The sequence below is a fragment of the Thermobia domestica genome, chromosome 2, assembly GCF_964235325.1.
Source record: "Thermobia domestica chromosome 2, izTheDome1.hap1.1, whole genome shotgun sequence".
NCBI classification, from domain to species: Eukaryota; Metazoa; Arthropoda; class Insecta; order Zygentoma; family Lepismatidae; genus Thermobia; species Thermobia domestica.
Genome location: NC_137455.1, coordinates 41,372,880 through 41,389,871, shown reverse-complemented (window position 1 = coordinate 41,389,871; position 16,992 = coordinate 41,372,880). Strand labels below are relative to the sequence as shown.

Here is a 16,992-nt window from a genome sequence, read left to right as displayed (position 1 = left end):
ACCGCAAATGATGATCAAGTTCCGGCTCTCAACGTTGGTCTTGCACCACATGAATCCAGAGTAACAGTGGATGATAGTGATTCATTCAAAGGATCTTCAGAAAAGGACAATAGTGAATGGAGATGACAGAAGAAATCACTTATCTCACCGCATGAAAAACAATCACACAAATTCTAGACATTTGAAGCACATTAGTAAAAATAATCATTTTCGATTTAGTGAAATCAGATCCTTAACAAAATTTAGTGGAAGATCAGATGACATCCTGGCCAGCACTTTCCTAGAAAAATTCGAGAAAGAGTGTGATTTAATGGGAATAGACAGATCTAAATTGTTGAAAATTCTGCCTCATATTTTATTACCACCGTGTTCAGAATTGTTCAAGGCAACTCGAAGCAATTTACGTAATTATCTAGATTTTAAAAATGCTTTATTGTCTAATTTCAAGAACGATTTCATGTTGGCAAATCGAGACGCCTTGGTTCGAAATAGACGGTTTGATCCCAAAATTGATAAGAATCTGATTTTGTGATATCCATATAAAATGAATTGAAGTTAATTAATCCATATCAACAGGAATCAAGAATAATAGCATCAATCCGAATCTTGTTACCTTTTAAGTTGCAACAAATGTTGATTTCTGCACAATGCGTTAATTTCAATCACCTGATTATGATAGTGCAAAATTTTGAAATTCAATCTAGGTTGCAAGTTAATAGTAATCGAAATCAAGCCTACGCTAATTGTAATTAAGCTAGTTATGTACCTGTTCGCAATATCAATGTCACGGAAAAAAGATATTTTAATACGAGAAGTAATAACAGATTCTATTGTAATGAGAATAGAACTGAATCTAATTGTACCGATAATAAAACTGAATCTAATTTTAGGAGAAACAGGAACAATCTTAATAATTCATTAATCAAGCGACCAATAAATGTAATTTTCCACGAAATGGATTTCACAATAGATTCATTGGTGACAAAAATTAATAGAAACCGGAATACTGTTGAAGCAAATAATAGACAGAATTGTATACAAGATTGTGGCGTACAATGTAACTTAACCGTATCCTTTGACAATGTAACTTAATCTAATGTTGTGGTGTCCGAGAAAATATATTCAATGGGTTTTGTTTATTTTCACTTTGAATACAATTATAATTTCATTTGTCATTCGTACTTTGAATTTTATACAAATAATAAAAGTGATGGATGCCAGATTTTAGCACGTCGTGATATAAATACGAATATAGTTTACTAAAATTTATGATAGATATACTTGAATAAATAAAACATGTTATACGGTATTCTAACCCACATAAACTTTGCTGATTCTTAATACAATAATTTCTTTATTTGTATTGTTCCTGATAATGATATTGATTAAGTTTTGTTTTATTTCACTTTGAATATTGTTATAATTTCTTTGTTTGTAATTTCTATGCTATTTACATCAATGTATCGATACAAATATTGTTTACCAGAGCTATGTTAATTATGCCCAAATGGAAGAAATAAGTTATATGATATGTCAACATACACTGAGTTGATTTGTTAATGAGCTCCCATAACACTGATTTGAAGAATCTATTTTAGGACCTAAATAATTACTAAATTGATCATATTTTTTTTGAATCAGTCCTCTTCGTCGATAATTTTATCCAATTAAAATGGAATTAATTGTTAAATTAATATAAGAATGAGATAAAATGAAATTTATATATATATATATACGAGGAATATTCGAAAAGTAATGTAACCTTATATGTAAAATTATGTAACGGTCCAGGATTCTTTCTTAAATTGTAACCAATTTAAGAAGTTCTCGTCAGGATCCATTTATACAACGATATTGTATATCTAGTTTGTAATTTATTCTATTTTTGTATCTTGATTTTGGGCAACGGTGCATAAAAGTACACAATCTGTCATGTAGAAGAAGAAGAAGAAAGAATATATATGTTGTTGATTCTAAATAGAAAGAAATAAGATTTAATCTCAATAGTTAAAGTATATGTTGATTTCATGGGTGTAATCTGCATTTATGGTTATCATAACAGCAGATAATTACTTGTTTAAAACGTTGCTATGACAACCGAAAAAGAAAAGTATAATGAATGAAGTTTTGGAGAATAAAGGTAATAGTGATATAATTTGTTGTGCCTGATTTAATGTGATTGGATCATTTTGACATTTTTTTAAAGAATTACAGGGACTGTGGGCTGGAATGTAATGTAAAATATATGTATAATATATTTTAATCATTACATTTTAAATGGTAGTTCCCAATATACGTTACGTTTATAGATGGTGTTATCTCGTACAGGACGTTACATTTTAGATAATGGTTCCTATATACGATACAATAGCACACAGAAACGTTGTGTTTGGCGATGAAAGCCTAAAACAAATTTTGCGGACACTCTCCTTATGCCCAAATTATCGTTCAAAATTGAATATACCATTCGATTAAATGGCTTCTTAATCGTCTAACTTAAGATTAATTGTCTAATTTAATAGTGTCCAAAAGTTCTGGGTTATATTCTGAAGCAATGAATTTTAGGGGGGATCTGCACAGTTAGAAAGATACTTGAAGAATGAACTTACGAGCTCTTGTCTGGAAAGTCATAAGCAAGAGCTGTGCAAATCGATATCGTGGATAGGTGTTTTCCAACTAAAAGCCCTACCATATAAATAAGCTATAGTTCTGTACGAGATACAACACAAGATTTAGTTTTAGCTTAGTATTCTATATTGAAGAATAAACTAAGCTACGCTTTATTAATTACGCTTTTTTGGCTATGTTTTAACGTTCCACGCTTATACTCTGAGGCTAAGAAAGACTGTAATAATAATGAACGAAATAGTGGACGGGGGAAAGTGACAGGATATGGGAGAACCCCACGAAAACATCACACATACTGTGTTTGGCCACCACAAAACCGAGTTAGCGTGATTTCTGATCGAACTAGGAACACTGTTTACCAGATACTATGAGCTCTCTAGCCCTGAGGCAATCTACTCTAGATAAGCAATGTTCATTTAAACATTAACAAAGTTTAAGATACGGTATAACGGTAATTTAATGTTGAAACGAAAGAAATGAAAAGTTGGAAGCAACTCTGCCGATTTATTCAAAGCAATGCCGGCATTCTCTTGGTGCGACTAAGGAATAACTTAAGGGGAAACAAGCAGGATGCGAAAGATGAATGCGAACCATTCCGCTAAAAAATATCGTTCCAACTGGAACACTTACGTAAATTAAATATTAATTAATCTTTGTCAACATTGTACTTAATCCAATGCGATAGGAACACGAAGACAGAAACTGCGACAAGAGGACATGGTTAATCGGTGATAGAGTCCTTATGTCTGCTTTTGGGATCCCTGATTCGATTCCAATCCATGTGAGTTTGTGGCGGATACTAACCTGTTCATGGGCTTTCTCGGGGTTTTGTGTTGTCCTTCATATTTTCTTTCCTCCAATAATTTCCTAACCATTAAATTTCATTACCCATTCGTCTCATTTAGCCTAAAAGGTATATCTATGGGACATAAAAATAGAAAGTTTGTTTGATAAGAAACTCTAAAGACAGTTGGGGCTGTGATGGCTCACTGATAGAGCATTTACCTCTGGTGTGTGGGATCCCATGTTCAATCCTAGCTTCGACAACAGGCTTAGTGATGGACAAACACCTTGTGAGTGGGTTTTAGATGGACTCTCCAATTTCCTCACACTTTCTTCATTCACTAGGTGTTCCCAGTGCTATGCTAAACACTGCTTAAATAGTGTGGTGTTGCCAGATATTGTCCAGTGTTTACTGATGGCAGATAATAAAAGAAGTAATCATGGAATTCTGCTTGGATACTTACTAGATAAATTAGTTTTCGACCCTTACCGCAATTCCGCTTCTCGAACTGCAACGCTAGAATCCAGGAATTTTCTTATAGTGACTACTACAGTAAACGGACAAATTTGGCAACAATGCATTATGGCGTTCTGTGCAAGTTCCGTCTCAAAATCTATTTGCTTAAATGTAAATTAATATTTAAATAAAATATGAACATAACACGAAAAACGGTCAATGTACCTATTTCGTAATAAGATTGTTACTTTAAAATTCTTTACACATACAAATAAACATTTCATAAAACTGAGCACTTCAACTAAGGGCTAAGAACAAGTGCCATCTTGTGTACTCATTGTAAAACGAATCAAATATTTTCTTTTATTTGTTATCTTTTTCGATATCAGCAGACACAACTAAATGAATCAATGTCTTGTGCTGTAGGTGAAACATTACTCTATCTTGTAGTACAATATTTATAATATGTAACGTTTCATTGCGCAGTAGTTAAGGCAATGAGCTAAAATATGTACTTACTTCCGGGTGGTGATCCACGTAAACCTGAATGACTTATAATTGTTTACTACCTACTTTCTACCACTTGAAAGGCTAATACTGAATAAGCACTAAATTATGTTACCCCTGGCAACGTTAAAATTGCTATCCGGCCTCGAAGATTAATAATTATTACAGTGCATACCTCGGTTAATTTTTTTTTTTTTTTTTTTTTTGCTCGGGAACCTAGCATGTTAAAAAGAAAGAAAAAAATCAAAGAGTACTCTGAATGGTTCGAAACTTCAACATTTTTAATATTCGTAATAAGGTTCTCTTCCATTAAACTCGTAAATATTGAATATGCAATGGTGTAGGAGGATGTTAATAACCACGTAATAAAAAATGAATACGTTACCTGGATAGTAAATATTTATATTTTAAGAAAACAATATACGAAAATATAACACGTGAATACTGTTATGCATGAAGTGCGATATTAAGATGTAGGAATGATTAAAACACTTAAAATTTTTAGCACTATTATTATGCTCTTTCATTCGTATTTTTACACTTTGAATTAGTATTTTCGAAACATAAGCGGGAGGAAGTATAATTCTGGGGATAAAGGTGAAATTGGTGATTATTTAAGACTGGTGAATTTTACTCTTTGTTATGATAATTTTATTACTCTTCCAACCATCTTATGAACAGCCCGAGAGTGATTTTGCACCACGCACCCAGTGAACAAGATATAAAACGATTTAACTTCACTTTTGCAATTGAAAACTATTAATTGCCGCTTTAGCGCATTTTTTCTATATTAGAGCATTTATGCATATAAAATATAAAGGTAAAACACTTTTGGATTTTATTTAGTATATTAAGAACTAATGACCTAACAAAGTTTTTATAATGGAGTACACGGATTCAATGTCTTGAGATTACAAACTTTCTCAGCATTGAGTTTGGAAATTATCTTGTAAAACGAAATTTTCAGTGTAGATAGTATTCTCTTTAAGATGTTACTAGTAGATGTATGAAAATCTATATATAAATGTATGATGATTACCTTTAGACTGATATACCTATACTTACTTTGAGCAACACTGAAAGGCCCATTCACTTTTACGAGAATATGGCCAACAGCTATTTTTCAGAGTTTAAAGTCTTGTAAAAGTATTTTAAACTAATGTTAACGGAAAATGTAATGAATGGATAAAATGTTTTAGCTTAACGATACACAAATAACAGATTGAAAAAAAAAAATGAATATGTTATTGGTCATTTTGAATGTGTTATTGTTCATTTGGCTTTTTGCCCGCTTATGTTTAGAAGTTTACAAAAAAAATATTGGTTCCAAGCTTTTGTGTCTTATCAAGAGTGTAGGAACCGAAAGGTCTGGAAAACACTAGTCTGGCGTCTTGAATAGAAAAGTACTTTGTTCCAATAAGAAAAAGAAGAAAATTTATGACTTTAGAATATGTTTAACTTTTGTGTTTCCCACAGAAAATGAGAAATGTTACGAAGAAATAAATGCTGGTTATAAATGCATTGCACACTTTGGTAAAAAAAAAAAAAAAAAAAAGTTATGAAAATTTGGATCGGTTGTCGCAACCTAATTCTTTTCACGACCCCCATTTTACCACATCTTCTTGCCAGCGACCCCCTTATATTTTCTGGTTTGTAATAAGCTTATGTGGGAATTTCAATATATCTACATATATAGTTCTCACGATATCCATATGTTTCTATATTGTAGAATCCGTTCCTTGTACATGGTGGATACAGTAACTTCCATAAAAACCAATGGATTAAAACTAAATTTGGTTAGCTCATTCATATTACAAATATCGAACCCAATCCGTCATACTGTTTCAACATGGAGACCGTATGAAAATTTTGAAACTTCATAATTTTCTTAATTTTGGATCATATGATAAAAAAAAAGTGATTTTTAATTTTGGTTAAAAAAAACTTGAACACTTCTTAAGGAAGTTATTGATTATTTTAAGTGACTTGATAATGTGAGCCACAAAGATTGAACTGGATATTGCCGCCCTAGTGAAATCACACTATGCTCAGGTATCTAATCAGGTTTCAATTTTAATTGTATTTCTATATGCATATTTTGTTGCATTTCTATTTTTCTGGTATTTCAATATGCAGTTCTCATTAGTTTCATATCATACCTCTTTCATTTAAATTGACTTTAAACAACTCTGCACCTGTCGAAAATGTTTAGTAGACCTATTTTTGTTGTTCTTAACAGTATGTATAAAAATAAAAATATGCTTATCAGAACAAAATTCAAAATACTATTTAAAAAAATATTTTCCGGTAGGATATTAGATTCTAATTCTATTTATCTCTTCCGCTTTTCTTCGTGATCTCCAGGAAAACACTCTCGCGACCCCTATGACGTCGCAACCCCCTGTTTGAGGAACACTGGGCTATAGATTTTATCTCATTTTTCAAGGACAGTTAATACCGTCATTGCTCTTTAATGGCACTAAAATTCATGATATATTGTGCCTCTTGATGCGAACCTGAACAACCTGAGACAACTCGGCTATTGTCACCAGCCAACTAGTCTCCCCCGTTCGTTTGGTAAATTGAAGATGACTGAGTTACTCCTAGTGATGTGAGGTTGAAAATTTTCCTCTATATTTTTCCGGAAAATTTTCCGTTCTAAACAAATATCAATGATTAAATAACAATTCCTCATTAACCATAAAATTAATCGAATTAATGCATTGAAATGTTAAAAAGTGGAAGATCGTTTAAAGAATCTGAAAATTTTCATAGCTCAGAAAATTTCCGGTACTATGTAGGAACAAATGAAACAATTTTCAGTCGTGTATGGAAAAATTGAAAAACTTTTTATAAGTAGGAAAATTTTCATTATTTTGAAGCAAAAAGTAAAACATTTTATGAATCGGAAAGTTTTATTTCTTTGTAGAAACAAGTGAAAGGAATTTTCATGGATCGGAAATTTAATTCAGAAAAAAAGTGGAGAAACTTTTCATAATCCGGACAATTTTGAATATTATGTATAGTGATATTAGGTGGAAAATTTTCCACTACATTTAACTGCACATTGATCTATGAAATTGAATTCATGTAGAGGAAAGTTAGCAATAAATTATAAATTTCCAATTAACTTTCGGGAACCGGAAAGTTGTCTAATATTTTGAGTTCGCAACTAAAAACTTACATAGTCTCTCTTTCTCTCTCTCTCTCTCTCTCTCTCTCTCTCTATACTCTCTGTGTGTGTGTGTGTGTGTGTGTGTGTGTATGTATGTATGTATGTATGTGTAAAGTGCAGAGAACATAAATCGAGTTCTTAGAATACAAATATCCCATTCCATTGTTTAAAATGTAACAAGAAAGTCAAAAGAAACCATCGTCAATTTATCAGTTACTTTAAAAACAGAGATTTCCACCATTTCTTCACATATACGCCTGCCTATGTAATGAAATAACTACATATAAGTTCCAGTTCCTCATTAAGATTATTCTTGTAACACAAAATAAGAAGAAATGCTTTGATTTTATTGTGTTTTGAAGCTATGAGAAAACATCGTCTTACGCGTATTAAATTAACGAAATATGATTTTGTGAGATCAAAGGCGAATTTTGAGGGAAGAATACATTAAAGTTTCATCACTGGTTACTCCTTCTAAAGCACAAGAAAAAGTCATGTTATGGCGTATTATGCGTCATTGATATTTTAAGAACGGGTGAGTGAGATCTTGCCAATTGCCAATTAGAAATTTTTTACAAATCGTATGAATTAAACAAGAATAACCACCATGAAGGTTACAGGGGCGAATCCAGGACGGACTTCTGGGGGGCGGTAGGTTGTAATACTTTTACTTAGAGCTACTTTTAAGAGCTCCAAACTCTGGGATCGGTTTTATTTATATATAAAATAAGAAAGTTTCCTCTTCTGGGGGGGAGATCGCCCCACCCCCCTCCCTGGAAGGATGTAGGCCTACGAAATCAAGTGCCAAATTATGAGTGAAAATGAAATGAAATGAAATCTTTGAGTTTTACGTCCCACGGTTATGCCGGTTAGGCTAAAGGAGACGGTGATGATGAGTGATGAATGAAATGGTGGAATGAAGAAAGTGGGAGGAAACGGGAGAACCCCGAGAAAACCCACGCACACGGTGTTCGTCCACCACAAAGTTCACTTGGAGGGGGCTGGGATCGAACCCGGGACCCCAAGCACCAGAGGTGAACGCTCTACCACTGAGCCACCGCGGCCCCCCCAAATTATGAGTGAAATTGCATTGGTATAACAGTCTAATTCCAGTATAACATTTAAGACATAAGGTAAGATTAATATACTTGCTATTGTCTTTTCCACAACAAACCTGACGACGGATTCATTCCACTGGGAAACTTTAACAGTACAAATGAGAATACATCAAGAGAATTAATAGTGAAAGTGTACTCTAGAAATCTTGGGGAATTAAAAATCTTCGTGAAACACAAGAACACATCTTTATAAATTTAAATAAAATCTATAATATGCTGCATTAATTCTAGATGTTATCACTCACCCATTACTGATTTCATAATCAGTTGAAATGTCTGCTAGTGGAGCTCCTCCTATTCCGTCCTTTGCTTGTGCTGCCCTCGCTCGGGCAAGAATGGAGAGAACTGTCCGTTTCGTTGGTGACATAGTGAGACGCCCACCGGGAAGTAATGGCCGTTTTCTGCCCACCAGAGGGGGTCCTGAACCTGAAAGTGGAGAAGACAAAGAACAAGGGATGATTAATAAGGAGGCACTCAAGCAACAAAGATAAATTCTAACTTTATATACAGTATTTCACAATTCACACTGAAGAAGCAAGTTGTATTTGACACACTGTTCTTTTGCGTAAGGTACACGCAGTATTTTAATGCATTCAAAACGAATGTGATTAATTAATAAAGTGTACAGCGAGAAAACGTTAGCAATAAGTTTAAAGAATTATATATATATATATATATATATATATATATATATATATATATATATATATATATATATATATATATATATATATATATATATATATATATATATATGAAATGTTAAAAGAGAAAAGAAATGCATAATATCAAATATTATAAACACAGTGGCGGATTTAGAAGGTAAAAACTGGGGGGGGGGTGTAACCAGAACACAGACTATGATATGTATATCATGAGTGTACTATAAATTTTCAAAAATACATAAATGATAGCTTAAATTATTTTTGACACTCAAAAGATTGAGGGTCTAGGCCCCTTAGTGCTGCGCTAGATCCGCCAGTGTATAAATAGAATAATAAACTGTGCTAAACACATTAAAGAGGATCACGCGAAGGTACAAGTTCGTTTACCTAGGTAGATACTTATGCAACTCGTTGCATAATAACACTGTATGAATTAGCGTGACTACGCGAAGCTTACACTTATGACTGGATGTAATATGGACAGATGCTGCTAAATTCGCCGTTGCCAGTAAAGTTGTCAACGAATTGACTTTATTAACGAACTAAATCGAGATGAACTATCTAACTTTCACCGTTGCGTGTTAAGAAATTAACGGATTTACTTTATTAACGAACTTCATCGAGATACACAATCTAACTTTCACCGTTGCCCGTAAAGATATCAACGAATTGACTTTATTAACGAACTTCATCGAGATTAAGTATCTAACTTTCACCGTTGCCTGTAAAGAAATTAACGGATTGACTTTATTAACGAACATCATCGAGATGAACTATCTAACTTTCACCGTTTCCCGTAAATATGTTAACGGATTGAATTTATTAACGAACTCCATCGAGATAAACGATCTAGCTTTCACCGTTGCCCGTAAAGATGTCAACGAATTGACTTTATTAACGAACTCGATTGAGATAAATGCTCTATCTATCTCTAAAAAAAAAAAATAGAATTCAAAAATTCATCCTGTAGAATACCAAAGGAAATGGGAGGGTTCGGAAAAAATAGAATACAGGATAGAAATGAGAAATCTTGAGAAAACCCTGGAAGAATTGGTGAAATATCAACGAGGTTGGAAATTGGAGAGTTCCGAGGAAACCAATATATGCGCTGGTATCCGACAAAAGTACATGGTCCTGGATTTGACCTAGTAATCTTTCACTACGGATGAACGTTGTAGCACTGATCTACCTTGCTCTTTTGATGAGAGTGGGGATTGCTGTAATTTAAAATATTAAATGAAATCTAAGTTTTAGATATGTGCCATGATTATGCCCGCTAGGCTAATGGAGATGGTGATGAGAAATGAAGAAATTGGGGGAATGAAGAAAGTGCGAGAAAACGGAAGAACTCGGAGGAAATCCACGTATGCAATGTTTGTCCATCTCAAAGCTCACTTGGTGCGAGTTGGGATCGAACCAAGGACTCCATGCGCCAGAGGTGAAAGCTCTATCACTGAGCCACCGCAGGTTTTGCTCTAATTTCAAGTGAAGTGCCTTTGTGTCATTGATAATCATCAGAAAAAGAAGTAAGATTTCAAAAATTTAGAGCAGTAGAAGTCAATTTATAACGCAGTGCAGACCATAACAAAAGAAGAACCATATTTGGGAGATATTTTCCATTTTGTACCCCCCTCTCCCGCTCGTTGAGGTGGCGGGTTCTTGAATATACAGTTTCAAAATTTGTATTTCATTCTGCGTATGTTGCATCTTACATCATGTAGTTAGGTTTATTTAGGACCTGACCTACGAACATTTAAAGCTAAGTCTTTAAAAGTTATATTTTCTCAAAGGCAGTCCAGTACCAATGATCTTGTCTTCCAGGAAGAGCTTAGGTTAAATAACATATTTTTAGCCCTCCTTATTCGTCTAGCGGCTAGCGCTTCGTATGCTTTCGATGCATGTGGCCCTGTGTTTGATTTGTAATGCCCAGGGAAAGAGCATTACAAAATATGAACGCATTACGGAGGTTCGGATTAAAACTGTAGGTCACGTCTCGGTACTAAAAGGGTACGCTAAATTTCTACAAAAACGAAAAGAAAAAAAAAAGTTAAGTTTCAAGTCAGATGCATTAGGATTAACAGCTACATTCTTCCTGTTATGTACAGATTTAAACACAAGCATAATTCTTTCTTTATTTCATTTTTATCAGCAGATAGAATAGATCTTTCAGTTTATCATCCCAGGATTATGACCATGAGGCTAAGTGAGACGATTGATTAATAAATAGAAAAAATGGTAGAATGGGAATGTGGAAATAAACGAGAGTGCTCTGAGAAAACTCACGAACACAATGTTGTCCATCATAAACTTACATGGCCAGGATCAGACTACAGACCCCACGAACCAAACGGTAAGTACGGTACTCTACCACTGACCCACCTCTTGTCTTGAGAACAGGATAAAACATACTTTCGGACCCGCGGGCGGCCATTTGACCACAACTGATTTACAGTAGCCTACTGTGAGAGTTGTTAAAAATTTAGTATTTGTGTTCCATCAACTGCAGTTGCCGTTTCAAGACAAGGAAATATATCATATTTACATAACAAGAATCATAAGTATTTGCAAGCGAAAAAAATATCAAGCTGATAAACTTTAAATTTTCTGCTTCTTGTTATTATGAGATTTCGATTATATTTCTCTTTTCTCCCCTGTTGACTTTATTTCCTCAGCAAAGCAAACACCAATGTGCGTGGAAACTCATACGTACGCACTTAGCTTCATTAAAACACAATAGGTTTCCTGGTTGACATTGCGAATGCCAAGTGCTATTGGACACGAATTTGATAGATTCCGATTCGTTAAATACGATTGGGAGCCGGCTATACCCTGAGTAAGGAATATAAACCATCATTTGTGAAAATAAACTGTGAAATACCCACTTTGGTGTGTGACCACAGTTTACTCAATCGGAGAACAAATTAACTTCCCAAACCTCAGAGTAATTCGCTTTCCCGCTCGCTTCCGAAAAAGCAAAATTAATCAACTGAAACCAAAGAATTCGGAGGAATACAATAGAGATGCTGTAAATAGGTTTTGGACGCCACAAATGTGCTTCTGCAAATTATGTCCTTATCGTTAATTACGAACATGACTGCAGGGACAACAATGAATTAATACTAACTTTGTTTACGTTATTTCGTTTCCAGTTCTTGATTGGATTAATCGATTAAACTTGTATCGCAATTAGAAGCGTGTACAGTTTATCAAAATGGAGTATGGTTGCTTCCTATAAATGAGTAATGTACGCAAAAACATTTCCTCGTTTGGTCTTTTTCTTCTTCAGATTTTCAAAGTATTTTTTCCACGTGAAGGAAATGTATATTAGCACGACTAGCTGAAATGACCAAATTGTAATTCTTTACGTAGGAAGAATATATTTACGGAAAATACTTGTAATATATTTTTAAACCCTATTTAGGGATTAGGGATTAGATTTCTGGGCTTGCGGCATGTTAACCCGTCACACTTATGAGATATGGGCGTCGCGGTGGCTCAGTGGTAGAGCGTTCACTTCTGGTGCATGGAGTCCTTGGTTCAATTCCAGCTCGCGTCCAGTGAGCTTTGTGGTGGAAAAATACTGTGTGCGTGGGCTTTCTCGGAATTCTCCCGTTTCTCCCACTTTCTTCATTCTACCATTTCATTCAATTCTCAGCATCACAGTCTCCTTTCTCCTAGCTGGTATAACTGTGGGACGTGAATTTTTTTCCCCCTTATGAGTCTCTTGGCGGTCACATTGCCAGAGGAATCGAAGAAGAAGAAAGGAATGGGCAAGCGACCTGGAAACATTATATTAGGTAAAATCCCGGTATTTGCTTGATGTGAATAAAGAAAACCCAGAGGAAACCTCACTCAGAATGGCTAGCTTGAAAAATCTGTTACACCTTTTCGACCGAATGTCCCCACCGGGACCGCTCGCACCAAAAGCGAGAGCGTTACACTGGGCCGCTGTACCTTACTTAGAATGCGCATGAAAATGAGATGATAAAAACTTAGCTTGACCAAAATGCTAACTATATTCAAAAGCTGACATTAAATATTCAGTCGTTTCCTTACGTCCATTATTTTATGAACTGAAAGTATGAAATTAAAATATTATAGAAAGTTATTACTTTTGCCCTTCCCCTAAGAAGTTAAAATTTCGAAAACCCTAGCATACGCCTCCAATTATTTTTAATGAGATGTTATATCTTCCTATATATGTTTTGAATCCCCTCTCCCACCCCTTAGGATACGCATTTTAATCGAAGTGACAATTAAAAAAAAGAAACAGTTCGAAGTAGGGATACCTAATATAGTCAAAAAAAATCATTTGAAACGATTCCGCCCTTTTTCCCGTGAATCAACCACGAACAAGACCACTTTCAATTACATTTATAGAGATTTTTCCCCTCCACTCATCTGTCTCTATGTTATGTAGTATGAGAGCAGGTTAATTAATATGGATTCAACGTACGCCAACCTAGACTGAACAACATGTCTACTCGGGATGTTCTTTGGACGTGCCAGAAACCTAATATAAGTCCTTCAGGGAGACATGCAGGTTTGTAGTATAAACTTTATAAAGATAATCAAAATATCCACAGGATTATCCTCACATTTCAATAGAATGTGCTGTTACGTGACAATATTTGAATGAACAAAAATTGTTCTGTGATTATACAGTAAGGAGTTCAATAACCTTCCACAGGAATACTGCTGGAATCGATGTTTCCAGGACAGAAGCATTGATTTTCACATGATGTAGGGATAAAGTATTTTTTATGTGCAAGAAGAAAGTTTTATTTCACATTGTAAAGCTACAGTAGACTACAAACTTAATATGTGAACTAATATTTAAACAGGAAGTAACATATCTTCTTCTTTTGGTTTCGATAGAGTAATATGAGTAGAAATAGAATATTGAAGACTCTCCGTTTTTCCCAATGAATGTTCCGTGACATCTCGATTTTCAGAAACTGACGCTCCTTAGTCCAAAGGACATTTCCAAGGTTTCATTTCTATACATATCAGACTTTTGAAACCAGAAGAGGAAGATCTATTACTTCCTGTTTAAATATTAGTTCACATAGTAAGGTTGAAGTCCCTACAGTATGAAATAAAACTTACGTTTTGCACATGGCAAAAAAAAAACTTTATTCTACTTGTTTGAGGCTATTTTGGTAGCTATCACTTGTTTTCCGAGATTTTCTAAATATAATGTCATTGTAATTCTTTTTAATTGTGTTAGAGGAGCTTAAATGAAAAAATGAGAATTGCGATTTGCGACAATTGCAATTATGTGAAAAACGAGACATTTACAACCACTTTGTCTTGAGAGTGATTTCCAAAACAAATGATGGACCATGTTGTTAATCATTTTATAAGTCTGCATTAAATTTAGGATTAGGGGCTAAATATTAGCCGAAGACTATTGAGTGAAAAAATTACTTATATTCAGATATGTAGTAAATCGATACATAGCTGATGTAAGAAGATTACCAAAACACAATACTTGTTGTTATCTTTTGCTTACAGAACAGAATAACTCCATTTTGAAGAAGCCATCTATCGGTTTGCAACGCATTTAAGAGAATATGTAAGCGATTTACACAAGTTTATGCCATTCATGCAGACTTCGAGTTCTCCAAGGATTAAAAATTGGGCTTGCAGTACGTGTGAGAAATCGGTTTCTAATCGTTAATGCTGGTATGTTTAAATATTACCACCACTATTACTACTATTACTACTAATAATAATTTCAAACTAGGGAATCTCAATAATATTTCGCTTTTCAGTTGATTCCAATTGTCATTGGAATTTCCAGATTAAGATATACTACCTCTTTGTTGATCGCAATTGTCACTGAAGTTTTCCGATTAAGATAAACTACTTCTTTGTTGATCGCAATTGCCACTGAAGTTTTCAGATTAAGATATACAACTTCTTTGTTGATTGCAATTGTCACTGAAGTTTTCCGATTAAGATAAACTACTTCTTTGTTGATCGCAATTGCCACTGAAGTTTTCAGATTAAGATATACAACTTCTTTGTTGATTGCAATTGTCACTGAAGTTTTCCGATTAAGATAAACTACTTCTTTGTTGATCGCAATTGTCACTGAAGTTTTCAGATTAAGATATACAACTTCTTTGTTGATCGCAATTGCCACTGAAGTTTTCAGATTAAGATATACAACTTCTTTGTTGATTGCAATTGTCACTGAAGTTTTCCGATTAAGATAAACTACTTCTTTGTTGATCGCAATTGCCACTGAAGTTTTCAGATTAAGATATACAACTTCTTTGTTGATTGCAATTGTCACTGAAGTTTTCCGATTAAGATAAACTACTTCTTTGTTGATCGCAATTGCCACTGAAGTTTTCAGATTAAGATATACAACTTCTTTGTTGATTGCAATTGTCACTGAAGTTTTCCGATTAAGATAAACTACTTCTTTGTTGATCGCAATTGCCACTGAAGTTTTCAGATTAAGATATACAACTTCTTTGTTGATTGCAATTGTCACTGAAGTTTTCCGATTAAGATAAACTACTTCTTTGTTGATCGCAATTGCCACTGAAGTTTTCAGATTAAGATATACTACTTCTTTGTTGATTGCAATTGTCACTGAAGTTTTGATTAAGATATGCTACTTTGTTGTTGATCCCAATTGTTGCGACGTTTTTCAAATATTATAACTCAGAGGCACATGAGCTCTTTCCACTAGTGTAGCAAAGGAGAATCGAACCTTTCCCCGGAAGCAGCTGATTGATTGAATTGTATTTACTTTTGTTAGCAGCGAACGTAAATTGAAACAAACGTCCTTCTGAAAGTTAGATCTGAACCACTGTGTTGAGTTTTATGCTTTCCCACCAGAAACAGAACCAGGAACGTTGTCCATTAAATGCACACACGCTAGTTGGACCTAGATAGTACACCAGCTTTGAGACATTCACGGACATCCTTACACATTCATATTTCATGTTCAGTAAGAAACTTACCTCGTGAACATAATAATTTTATGTGTGCCCAGAGGCGGATCTTAAAGGTAAATCTGGAGGAGGGGGAGGGGAAGCCAGAATCCAGACTATGATAGATACGTCATGAGTTTACTATAAACTTGGAAATATATGTATATAAATAATAATTTAAATTATTTTTGTAGCTCAAAAACTGGGGGGCCTAGGCCCCCTGCCCCGGGCTAGATCGACCACCGGGTATAACTGAAATAAACCTGCAATTAATCTGCATTTAACGTAAAATTTACTTGCAAATATATTTTTATTTGTAGAATATTAGTTGAAATATTGTACAGTATTTTAGTTCAATGCGTACCTTACCGAGAATACCATAATTTGTGACGATGTGCAGACTCTTTTTAATTATTTAGCTCGTTTTATTCCACCATAATGTAGAGATCTGCTCACGCTAATTCTGTAGCGGATGTCACAAAGAAATATACTTAAATTACACCATTATTTTCATGGGAAAAGGTGGTTTTAATCTAGGGGAATGACAACATTATTTATAAAAATTAAGTTTATTACATAACTAAAATGGTAATATATAACAACATTTGATTTAGTGATTCAACAAAAGTAATGGAATATTTGATAGTTTATTTGATAGATTGATACCTTAACTTATATATATATTGATTGACAGGCTAGAGATTGA

The 16,992-nt window shown here is 34.1% G+C and overlaps 1 protein-coding gene across 1 annotated transcript in view; it reads right to left on the bottom strand.

Moving 5' to 3' along the window:
- LOC145671501 (KH domain-containing, RNA-binding, signal transduction-associated protein 2-like) overlaps window positions 1–16,992 on the bottom strand; it is a 1,003,314-nt gene that overhangs the window by 136,069 nt on the left and 850,253 nt on the right. Inside the window, exon 5 of the mRNA XM_081740691.1 lies at window positions 8,914–9,094. Coding sequence (XP_081596817.1) covers window positions 8,914–9,094 — 181 coding nt within the window. The remainder of the gene's footprint in view (window positions 1–8,913; window positions 9,095–16,992) is intronic.